Below are 12,656 nucleotides of genomic sequence, written 5' to 3'. Positions count from 1 at the left end.
TCATTCTTTAAAGTGCTGCACATTGTTCCAAGTACAGATGCTACCTGTGGTTACCCTCCAAAAGTGAACTTCGCTTGTTTCTGCAACAAACTTGCTGACCCCAGAAAACCTAGAAGCAGACTCTTCAGTGGAGTGAAGTGCTTCCATTACTGGTAGCTGGAAAAGCAACGATGCTTGTGACTGAAAACGTCTGGGAGCAGAATGGTTTCTCACAGTACTGCAGTGGAGGGTAAGAGGCCTAAGGCCCATGAGAATTGAAGCCATCATGCCTTTCACCACTTAGTCTGCTACTGCCCCAGAAATGTGCAAGGCAGGCTGTTGGCAAGTACTGAGGGAACCACAACTATGAGAAGGCAAGGAAAATTAAAACTCACTTATGGCTCTCGGAAAGAAAGATGGCCAACAGAACAGAAACAGGAGATGCCTACTGCAGTAGAACCAATGGAAGAAACAAGAGAATTTTAATGAAAATAGAATGGAATTAGTTTTAAAAAAAAAAACAACAAAAAAACCCCCAACACTGTAAGGAACTAAGAATCATGGTTTCTTATTTAGAAATTCAATATCCAACAGCAAAAGAGATTCACTGACCTTGAGAACCATATAAGTCATTAGAAAAATAAGGTGGAAGAAATACCTCACAAGAAACCCAGTGACAGATACCCTGAGGAGAAAGGCAAGTTGAGTGGAGGTCAGATCCAGGAGACAAAACAAAGAAGAGGAAAGGAACATGTGGATAGGTAATAAATCACATAAATACTGGAAGGAAACTTTTAGAACTTAAGAAGTCATGAGACCTTGAATATCAAGGATAAGGAGAAAATCCTGCCACTCTGTTAGCACTGTGGGAACAAGGGCTTTCTGGGATGATGGGAAGTTGGATGCAGACACTACCTGGGGACTCCAGGGGAGGGGCTCTGAGCCTCCCTAAAGCTGAGTTTGGTTCACACGCCAGAAGAGCCCAATGTCTGTACTTAATGCTTCACATGGGAACATTAAGCACAGAGATTGTTAAAGTTTTTCTGGCTCCAGCAAACTTCCTTTGTTATTGTGTGTCACTAGCATCCAAGTACCAACCTTAGGGACTTTACCATGTCTTTTCCTTCCACAGTCTAGCTGAGACATTGTGGGGACCAATTTTTAAGTGCCATGTGCACAAATAACTTTGATAAAAATTAAAAATGTAAAGAAGTGAAAGTATTCTTAGATGAAGCAACATATGACTGTTAAAAGAAATCATTACCTTAATTTATGAAATATACAGGAAGGTGGTATGGTCATAGTTAAGAGCAGAGACTCTGGATGCCTGCTACTTACTAGCTGTGGGACCTTGAGCAAGTTACTTAGTATTTCTGTGTTTTGGTTTCCTGAAAAGTAAATGTAATTAATAGCACCTATCTCATCAGACACAAAGATTAAATGAATTAATACAAGTACCACAGTCAGAACTTTGGCACAGACTAATACTCAATAAATAATAGCAATGCTGCTGCTGAGCTACTGCCGTTGTCACTGCTTACAACAGGAAAAAAGAACTTTAATTTTGTACATAGAACTTTAATTTTGGGGTCAGAAGATTCAAGTTCAAATGCCAACTTTAAAACCCAAAGAGTTTTATACCACAGCCACAGGAGTTAATCCTTCTATGCTTGCATTTTTTCATATCTAAGACAGGAATATGAATATCTCCCTCTTTTAACACCCATCTATCTACCTATCCACAAACATCAACTGAGAATCTATATACTCAGTTGTGTAGCAGTATTGTGCAGTGGCTGAAATAGAAACATAAATAAGATACACTTCTCCCCTTAGAGTTCACAGTCTAGTGGGAAATATTCAAGAACCTTAGTTTTCTTTCATGTAAGTAGTTCTTAAGGCTGCCTTTGCCTTAGAAGATGAAGAAAGGACCACAAGGGTCAAGCATGTGTTTCAGTACCGCAAGCACTATGATTTAAAATTAAAAGGTAACATTAATATTGTTAGCAATTGTTGGGCGAAAAATGTGGCCAGTTTCTGAAATTACTGTATTTTGCTATTTTAAGAAAAATACTATGAAGCAGCTGGGTCACTGGGAAGTAAGCCCCTTGCAGATGATATGGCAGTCTTAGGAGTGAGGGGACCAGAGAAAAGCAGGCCCCCATTTCTGGTCAGAGAAGTGGATAAAACATCTTGGGGGAACTGAGCTCTGTTCATAGGCTGGACTCTGCAGTACACAACTTGCCTCTTTGAATGATATTTTGAGACCTGAGCATCCTTTGAATAAACAGCTCTCAAGAGGGGTCACTATTACTTGATCCCTTGTCAACTACATCCATTCCCTTTTAGAGCATCCTGCCTTGACACATAGGGTAGGAGATTACAGAGAACATGCCCTTGGTAGCTCTTCTACATCAGCCCAATAATAAACACCTCATTCTAGTTTCTTGGTATTGAGATTGTTTATTTTGATCACCCCATGTGAGTTGGCTATGGGAAAGGGTGGGACAAGTTTAATCTTTAATCTTTAATCCCCTTTAATCTTTCAGTTAACTCAGGGGTTTCAGAATTTCTACACTAATAGCATCAGACAATCACTAACATAAGATGAAGAACAAAAGAGACCATGAATTTATAGGAGAACCTAAATGCCTATTCTTTATAAAGAAACAATGCATGCCAACATGTTTTCACCTGTCGCTGTCAGTTGGCATTTAGTAGCCATGACTTAAAATTTGATATTTAAAACCTCGCAGAAATTATAATGGCATCTTAGCATATACTTGAAACAATATTACATACACTGAGACATTTAGTACCTTTAGAAAGTATGCAATTATATAATTATTAAAAATAATATTCAGAATATTTTCCTTTATTATAGTAATATATACATATACAGTACCATAATGTAAAACAATTAGGTACATTATTTTAAATCATGTATTTGGTTCATAATTGGCCTAGGTTTATTACAAATTCACTTGAATGGTGGCTACAGTCACAAGGAATGATTCTGGCTTCTTTTCTGTGTGTAAAATATTCTAAAAACCAAAACAAATTAAATATTAATCTAGAGCTAAGTGAAGATTATCCAGCAAAAAAGGAATACTAACATGTATCTTGTTTTAGTTTCAATTGGATAATAAATTATGTTTCAAAAATCTTTACATAAAATCCCTAATAGTACCACCCATAAATCATAAAGTATAGCAATAGATAATATATTTGTTACCTAATTACTTTTTAAGACTTACAGTAAAAAACCTATTACTTATAGAAAATAAACCCAACAATTCACCCAAACATTGTCACATAAGAGGTTTTAAGAAACTGTAAATAATTCTTAATACTCTCATTTTTATTCTCCGACTTTTCAAGACTATGCTGTATTTCTTTCAAACATACTTCCTGATGTTGTGCTTTCTAAATAAAAAAAAAAGAAAGATAATTAATAATAACATTCATATCAAAGGACAGTATATATAAAATTTATATACAAAATAACTGAATACATGGTTTTTAATTTTATTATTTATCTTTTTAAAAAAGAATTTTATTGATATAATTGACAGAATAAATTGCATATATTTAAAGTGTACAATTTGATTTTTTTCTTATTAGTTATTTATTTCATGCATATTAATGTATATACGGCAATCCCAATCTCCCAATTCATCCCATCCCAACTCCCCCTGCTTTCCCCACCTTGGTGTCCATATGTTTTTTTCTCTAATATCTGTATCCCTATTTCTGCCTTGCAAACCGGTTGATCTGAACCATTTTTCTAGATTCCGCATATATGCATTAACATATGATATTTGTTTTTCTCTGACTTACTTCACTCTGTATTTTAATTTTTTAAAACAAAGAATCCTAACACCTAACGTGTTGATTATTAACTTATCTTAGAGCTCACTTTTCTTTAAAATCTAGAATAAAGCACATACATGGTTGATCTCTACTGTGACAGTTTGTTGTAATACACATTCACTTAGCCCCAAATTATTACATATTTAACATGATTAACTCAAATGGATTTTACTTAAAAACCATCACAATTAATTTCCATTACATTTAACATGACATTTTAATACTAGTTTTTGCTATTTTCTTTGCCTAAAAGAATGACTTTTGCTATCTTAAAAATTGACAGAATTCTAGTTTTAATAATATGATTATTTTATTTTTAGAATCTTTTAAAAAATAAAAAGAACTCAATATCATAGGTGTTCTTTGAGAAAAAAATTTAAAAAGTAATGTATTTTTAAAATATTCAGTTGCATATAAATTTCAAGTAGATTTGTTCATTTAAGATACTTTCGATAGACAGGCTGAAAATACCATCTAGCTTCCAACTAAAACGCAGGCACCTTGAGAAGAAAAATCTTTTATATCCTTCCTATCAGGCGTTCAATGACACCCAATACCTTCTGAAACTGAAACTGAGCGATGCCCCCAGGGGAAGTTTGGTGGGTGGTATGAAACAACTTGCTAGGCTTAGCTACACAAAGTCACAGAATGAATACAGTGAATCTCTGAGAAACATCAATTTTACTCAACAACTTGGAGAGAAAAATATTAGTACAAACATATTGTAAGACAGAATGCAAAATGGACATGGATGTTAGTGTAATCTATAAGCCTCCAAAGACATTTCAGGCTTCTTGGTTCGGGGTAAGCTACTGAGGGTCACCCTTGGGTCTATGCAACCACTCTGCCCTCCCCCTGGAGCACCTGGGCATAAAATCTGTAGAGGCTTGCTACTGTACGCAGGGTGCTATGGAAGATGCCAGCATACAATTTAACTATGAGATAGCATCTCAGGGTTCTCACAGTTAAGATGGAGCTAAGGCTTGTATAAAAAGCAAGTACTGAACTGCCAACTGAACTGCTCTCTGGAAGAGACAGAACACATAAACCCATTTTTCCGCCATGTCTAAATCTATGGTTAGAATTCTAGATTTTTACTACTGTAAAAATTATCAAGTTTAACAAAATATCAGATCTTAAATATACTTATTTTAGCAGCTTTAACCAAGTATTGGGAATGTTATAGCAAACACACCTCATCTTAATATATTTATTTTATCTTTTCAGAAGATTTTTTTACCCCAGGAATAGCACACATATTTTTCAATAATAGAAACTCTGACAGTGAGTTAAAAAAAAAGTTTTGAAATAAAGGGAAGGCCTGTGCTAAATGAAAGATGAGAAATGCTTTGTTCTGATTAAACTGCCATGGAACTCTTGATGGCAATAAAATTAATATTGCATGTCAAAACTATTTTACTTTTGAACCTTTCAGGTTTTCAATGACTTAGATGCTTGGGAATAAAAAAATAGTTACCATGGAGTCTGGCTCCTGGAAAAAATAAAGTATCATTATTTCCTAAGTTAAGTAGATAGTTTTCAAGTAATTCGTCATAACTAGTGCTAGCTTTCATAGCTTGTTATGCCAATGGACTATTTCATGAATAGTTAGGAAAAAACATCAGAAGACTAATTAAACACAGCCAATTTGGTACTCCCATTTCATGGCTGAGTGGACCAAAGCATCCACCTCACAGGCAAATATAAAATATTCACTTAACACAACTTGTAACTTTCTAAAATATAATATTCATTATTTAAGACATATCAAAATCTAACTCATAATAATAGTGTTTATCTTAAAAAAATGAAGAATTCATATTAGAAAGAAAGTAAACGGTATCTGTAACTTTCATTAAGCATCTGTCATATAAAAGTAATATGCAAGGAAAAGGCCTGATGAGACTTTGGGGGAAACGTAATAGAAGCTACCAAGGATGCAGGATAATAATTCTTTGGCCAAATGCTGACATTTTTACTTTTTATTATTTATATTTTTTGTTATTTTTAATATTATCAGTAAAGCAATAGCCTTAATTCCCCTCACTTTGTATTTTAACTGCTTATAACTAAACTACATGTTAAGAATGTTAAATGATAACTTATTTTTAATGAAAATACCTTAAGCCATACTAATACTTACACTGTTCATTCTGCAAACAAGTTGATTTTGTTCTTCATTTTTCTTTCTAAGCTCAGTTTCCAGATCTAATATTTTAATTTGTAAAGCCCTTTCTCTAGATGACATTTTCTCTATTTCTTCAGAAACCTGTAATTTCAATTAAAAGAATAAAAGAACTAAATGTGCTTTCTTTAAGATATGATTTAAAGGCTTGACATAGTTATACTGTATCTCTTCTTTCCAAATAGATATTATTTGCATTTTAGACAAATTAATTAGAAAGTGTTTAAAGATGTTCCATCTTGAGAAACACATATAGCGTAAGCATGTATTCTCTTTGCTGTGCAAGTATCTGAAAAATTAGCTTGATGTGGAAGAGGTGTACATATTTGCACTGCTCTGTGACTTAAGTAGGTTTTCCCCAATACTTTATTTCTATAACCTGCTGAGATCAACTGCCATATTTTACAGTATTTATATTTACCATGGTGTCTAGAGTGGTGGTGGGACATAAATAACATTCACAACCAATGCTGATTATGGACTTGGATGGATAGAATTGTGGGCAGGATAGGAGATATTTACACTACACACACACACACAAACACACACGAGATTAGTTTTTTTAATTCATTCACTTCCAAAATGGTCTGAGTTTGAGTTTTCATATTTCTCTGATGGCTTATTTTAGCAGAAAGTCTAGCTTAGCTACGTTCATCCAAGGATTCAGATACATGGGAGCCTATCTGCAGGAATGCTGGGTTGGAACTGCAAGAATGAAAGTGGAAGCAAGGACTAGTTCAGGAGCAAGGAGCTAGTAGGAAGGACTGTCCTCTAATCTAACTCCCATGCACTAAGTTGTAAGTTATTACACAGATTTCTTGTGCACAAATTCCAAGGATGATTGTGAAGGAGGAATGCTAGCAGGATTTGAAGCTGTGGGAGAAAGAGCCCTCAGGACAAGTGTCTGTGTCCTTTACAATGTCCTGCAGTGTGGACAACAGTGAGAGTACAGTGATGGCACTCCTCAAGCGGCACGAACTAGAGACAGCCCCATATCCCACTGTAGCAGGAAAGAAAGGAGAGGACAGACACATCTCTGGGGACTTTGAACACTTTTGAGAAGCAATCTGAGAGCACCTCGCATTTCTAAAGTCCATTTAGTCTGAACCCAGGAAAAGGTCACTTATTTTCCTCCCAAAGGTTGGGACTGAGAAATCTGGATTACATTTCTATCACTGGCAGTATATTTTACTACTTAGCTTTCATTCAGTGATGTGTCTTTCAAAGTCAATTTAAATTGCTTTCCCAGAGTTTAAGAAAAAAAAATATATATCTATATGACACTTATGATATAGGAGCCACATTTCAAGGATATCAGATGTTATCTCACTTTTGTGGAATTGCCTTTAACAGGCTTGGGAAGACCATGGGTGGAAGAGAGTTTAGAGAGAGAGATTCAAAATCTGCTGTTGGACATGTTAAGTTTGAGATGCCTATGTTAAGTGGAGATGTCAAATAAGTAGCAGAATATATGAATTTAGATGTCAGGGGAGAGAAAAGTCTGGGGCAGAGATATACTTCCGAAAGTCATCAGGGTATAGAAAATCTCTTTTCAGTGTCATTCAATCCTATAAGGAAACTCATCATCCCCATTTTATCAAGTAAGAAACTAAAGTTTAGAAAGCAGCTTGCCCTGGGTCAGGACATAATGTGTCAGAGCCAGAATTCAAATCTACCTCTTGGCTTATAAAAAAGAGTAGGGCTGGGGAGACAGTTCAAGATGCTGGAGTAGGAGGACGTGCGCTCACTCCCTCTTGCAAGAGCACTGGAATTACAACTAACTGCTGAACAATCATTGACAGAAAGACACTGGAACTCACCAAAAAAGACACCCCACATCCAGAGACAGTAGGAGGGGCACAATTGCATTAAAATCAAATCCCATAAATGCTGGGTAGGCAAATCACAAACCGGAGAACAGTTATACCACAGAAGTCCACCCACTAAAGTGAGGGTTCTGGGCCCCACGTCAGACTTCCCAACCCAGGGGTCCAGCAACGGGAGGAGGAATCCCCAGAGAATCAGACTTTGAAAATCAGTGGGATTTGATTGTAGGTCCTCCACAGGACTGGGGAAACAGAGACTCCACTCTTGGAGGGCACACAAAAAATAGTGTGCTCACCAGGACCCGGGGGAAGGAGCAGTGACCTCATAGGAAACTGAACCAGACCTACCTGCTGGTGTTGGAGGGTTGCCTGCAGTGGTGGGGGGTCGCTATGGCTCACCAACGGGACACTGGCAGCAGGGGTTCTGGGAAGTGCTCACTGGTGTGAGCCCTCCCAGAGTCCACCATTAGCCCCACCAAAGAGCCTTTAAGCTCCAGTGCTGGGTAGCCTCAGGCCAAACAACCAACAGGGCAGGAACACAGCCTCACCCATTGGCAGACAAGCAGATTAAAGTTTTACTGAGCTCCGCCCATCAAAGTTGATTAGTTTTACTGAGCTCCGCCCACCCAGCCCAACCCACCATCAGTCCCTCCCGTCAGGAAGCACTCACAAGCCTCTTAGATAGCTTCCTCCACAAGAGGGCAGACAGCAGTATCAAGCAGTATCAGCAATATTTCATTCTATGGAACTGAAAACCACAGCCACAGAAAGACAGAGAAAGTGAAAAGGCAGAGGACTTTGTACCAGATGAAGGGAAAAGATAAAATCCCAAAAAACAACTAAATGAAGTAGAGATAGGCAATCTTCCAGAAAAAGAATTCAGAATAATGATGGTGAAGATGATCCAGGACTTTGAAAAAAGACTGGATGCAAAGATCAAAAAGATACAAGAAAAGTTTAACAAATACCTAGAAGAATTAAAGAACAAACAGATATGCAACAAAATAACTGAAATGAAAAATACACTAGAAGGAACCAATGGCAGATTAGCTGAAGCAGAAGGGCAAATAAGTGACCTGGAAGACAGAAGGGTGAAAATCACTGATGTGGAAAAGAATAAAGAAAAAAGAAGGAAAAGAACTGAAGACAGCCTAAGAGACACCTGGGACAACATTAAACATATCAAGATTCGCATTATAGGGGTCCCAGAAGGAGAAGAGAGAGAAAGGACTCGACAAAATATCTGAAGAGATTATAGCTGAAAAATTCCCTATCATGGGAAAGGAAATAGCCACCCAAGTCCAGGAAGCGCAGAGAGTCCCAGGCAGGATAAACCCAAAGAGAAACATGCCAAGACACATAGTAGTCAAACTGACAAAAATTAAAGACAGAGAAAAGTTATTAAAAGCAACAAGGGAAAAATGACAAATAACATACAAGGGAACTCCCATAAGGCTAACAGCTGATTTCTCAGCAGAAACTCTGCAAGCCAGAAGGGAGTGGCATGATATATTTCAAGTGATGAAAGGGAAGAAGCTACAACCAAGAATACTCTACCCAGCAAGGATCTCATTCAGATTCGACAGAGAAATCAAAAGCTTTACGGACAAGCAACAGCTAAGAGAATTCAGCACCACCAAACCAGCCCTACAACACATGCTAAAGGAACTTCTCTAAGTGGGAAACATAAGAGAAGAAAAGGACCTACAAAAACAAAAACAAAACAATTAAGAAAATGGTAATAGGAACATACATATTGATAATTACCTTGAATGTAAATGGACTAAATGCCCCAACCAAAAGACACAGATTGGCTGAATGGATACAAAAACAAGACCCATATATATGCTGTCTACAAGAGACCCACTTCAGGCCTAGGGACACATACAGACTGAAAGTGAGGAGATGGAAAAAGATATTCCATGGAAATGGAAATCAAAAGAAAGCTGGAGTAGCAATACTCATATCAGATAAAATAGACTTTAAAATAAAAATTGTTACAAGAGACAAGAAAGGACACTACATAATGATTAAGGGATCAATCCAAGAAGAAGAGATAACAATTATAAATATATATGCACCCAATATAGGAGCACCTCAATACATAAGGCAAATACTAACAACCATGAAAGAGGAAATCGACAGTAACACAATCATAGTGGAGGACTTTAACATCCCACTTACACAATGGACAGATCATCCAGACAAAATTAATAAGGAAACACAAGCTTTAAATGACACAGTAAACCAGCTAGATTTAATAGATATCTATAGGACATTACATCCAAAAACAGCAGATTACACGTTCTTCTCAAGTGCACATGGAAGATTCTCCAGGATAGATCACATTTTGGGTCACAAATCAAGCCTTCGTAAATTTAAGAAAATTGAAATCGTATCAAGCATCTTTTCTGACCACAATGCTATGAGATTAGAAATCATTTACAGGAAAAAAACTGTAAAAAACACAAACACATGGAGGCTAACATTACGCTACTAAATAACCAAGAGACCACTGAAGAAATCAAAGAGGAAATCAAAAAATACCTAGAGACAAATGACAATGAAAACACAATGATCCAAATCTACTTCTTGTGGACTCCAAAGCCCACCTCATGTCTTTTAAGATTACATTTTCAAATCATTTGATAAATTTACCTCTTGAGATCTTCCTGAGTCATTTCCCCTCATCTCCAGATTGAACTAACATCCCCCCCTCCCCCAGTGTACCTTGTATCTTCCCCGCACTGTAGCACCTACTTGCTAGATGACATTTGCTTGTTCACATGTTATCTCCCTACTAGACAGTGAGTGTCCTGTGTGTTATCTCCCTACTAGACAGTGAGTGTCCTAAGTGCTGAGGCCTGGTCTTATTCATCTTTGCATCATAAACACTAGCAGAATGTTTAACAGCCAGTGAGATATTTATTAAATGCTAACCAAATGGATTTAACTGGAAATTAATTCTTGTCTGTATTTATACATTTGCCAAAAGAAAAGGGAGGTGAGCTTTATAACTCACTGAATCCTAATCAAAACCAAAAGGTTCAATAATTTGCGTATTTGCTGTGGTTTCATTTAAAAAAAAAAAAAAGAGGGGGGAACTCCTTTAAAGTCTTTTCCATCTCTGCCCTTTACCTTGCCACATCATCATTTATTTAGTGAAGGAACTCTGGACTAGTAATGTTATCTTTTTAGCTGCATAAGGGAAAAGTAGGTAAAAAACAAAAATGTAATTGCTCCCTTCACCCTGTCATCAGGATAAAAACAATAACTGTAGGTTTGGCAAGATGAGATATTGTCTGTTTAAAAAGATGACTCTTTGGTAAGCTAATTAAAAAGTTTCTAAATAAAGGCCATCTGTACCTTTTGTCTTCCTTCTTCTAAAGCAGCCTCCAGCTGTCTGGCTAATGCTGTATATTCTGCAGATTTCTCTTTAAACTTAAGATTGCTGTGCTTAAGACACTCTTCTTGGTTTGCCAGCTTCTTTTCAAGCTCTTTATTTTCTGCATCCATCTGTTCTAATTTTCTTTTTACAGAAGACATATATTTTAAAATTATAGTGTGTAGAAAAAAATGTAACACCAATTTTAGACTTTATTTAATACTTACTGTTTAAGGTTTTCACACTTCAACTGAATAAGATAATTTTCCTCTTCCAGAGAAAGCTTTGTCAGAAGACAATGATTTTCATCAACCTAAGAAAGAAAAAAGTTTTCTAGGTTGTCTTCTTTATAATCAACTTTCAAAGAAATCTATATAGTTTATTGTTAGAACAATTATAAAAAAGAAGGTATAAATATTATTACTATTAATCCTACACAGAGAGACAGCAAGAAATATTACATTGTTAAAACACAAGTTCTTAAATTCCTGGTTAATTTTAAAAAAACTACGTTGCCTCATGGAAAATCACCTAGTAAAAATTTTACTGAAAGATGGCAATTAAAACATTCTGAGTAATGTTTTATTGAAAAAGAACATTTATTTTATTAAGAAAATGTGAAGACTTTAAACAGTAACCTCCCACTGTTGGATACTCAGGGTTACTCTTAACAGTTTTCTGTTTCACCTACAGATAGTGATTAATAATTGAATAACTGTGAAGTTGTAACTATGAGTAAAAATCATATTTGTGAGAAGCCAAATAAAATAGACAAGCAAGTCAACCAAAGATACACTTGCCCATGCCAAGACAGAATATTCTTCCCATTGCTTCAAAATCTATATGTAAATAGTTTAACAAGTTCTGAGAAAAAAAAAGAATTTTTCTCATAATTTCAGTTAGTAATTTAGGTTATCTATGTGATTTGACATGTTCCTAGAATGATCTCTTCTCAGGAACTTAAACTCAGCAAAGTTTTGTCTGTATGTTTTTAAAAAGAGGATCCATTTCAATATTAAATCCAGATTACCTTTGGAAGATGGACAGGGAGTCCTTCCTAAAATTATTTTGAAAATAAAGAAAAAACTTGCCACCACCTTTGGACAAGCTTCTTTGAAAAAAAAAATTTTAAAATATTTATTGTTTACTATGTGTTAGACATTGAATTAGGAGATAGCTACATGGCACCCACGATCTCTCTTCGGATGGAGTAAAAAAGTATATGTTGAAAAAAGTAATTGAGAATAACCCAAATAAACTTGGTACATAATTCTAATTGAAATAAATTCTAATTTTTATAAGGTAAACTACAATAATTTACCTTATCCTAACATCAAAAAATATACATATAAACAGCTTTGCTCCTTCTCTCATGCTATTATGTCCTCAAATGTCTAAATATAGATTT

General features: G+C 35.8%; 1 protein-coding gene across 9 annotated transcripts in view; it reads right to left on the bottom strand.

Annotated features, from left to right (window-relative positions):
• Positions 1 to 2,537: 2,537 nt before the first annotated feature.
• The window catches only part of ODF2L (outer dense fiber of sperm tails 2 like), a 53,098-nt gene continuing 42,979 nt past the window's right edge, over positions 2,538 to 12,656 (bottom strand). For 3 of the 9 annotated variants that reach the window (XM_057714178.1, XM_057714163.1, XM_057714219.1), the window contains 4 exons: positions 11,476 to 11,561; positions 11,230 to 11,392; positions 5,996 to 6,121; positions 2,538 to 3,405 (listed from right to left, as the gene is read on the bottom strand). In XM_057714178.1, the coding sequence (XP_057570161.1) occupies positions 3,277 to 3,405; positions 5,996 to 6,121; positions 11,230 to 11,392; positions 11,476 to 11,561 (504 nt within the window). In that variant the 3' untranslated portion in view covers positions 2,538 to 3,276. The remainder of the gene's footprint in view (positions 3,406 to 5,995; positions 6,122 to 11,229; positions 11,393 to 11,475; positions 11,562 to 12,656) is intronic. The other 6 variants (XM_057714188.1, XM_057714172.1, XM_057714233.1 and 3 more) reach the window with 4 other exon arrangements.

The sequence above is a fragment of the Hippopotamus amphibius genome, chromosome 1, assembly GCF_030028045.1.
Source record: "Hippopotamus amphibius kiboko isolate mHipAmp2 chromosome 1, mHipAmp2.hap2, whole genome shotgun sequence".
NCBI classification, from domain to species: Eukaryota; Metazoa; Chordata; class Mammalia; order Artiodactyla; family Hippopotamidae; genus Hippopotamus; species Hippopotamus amphibius.
Note: the sequence above shows the minus strand (reverse complement) of the source record. Positions and strands in the feature narration are given on the sequence as shown.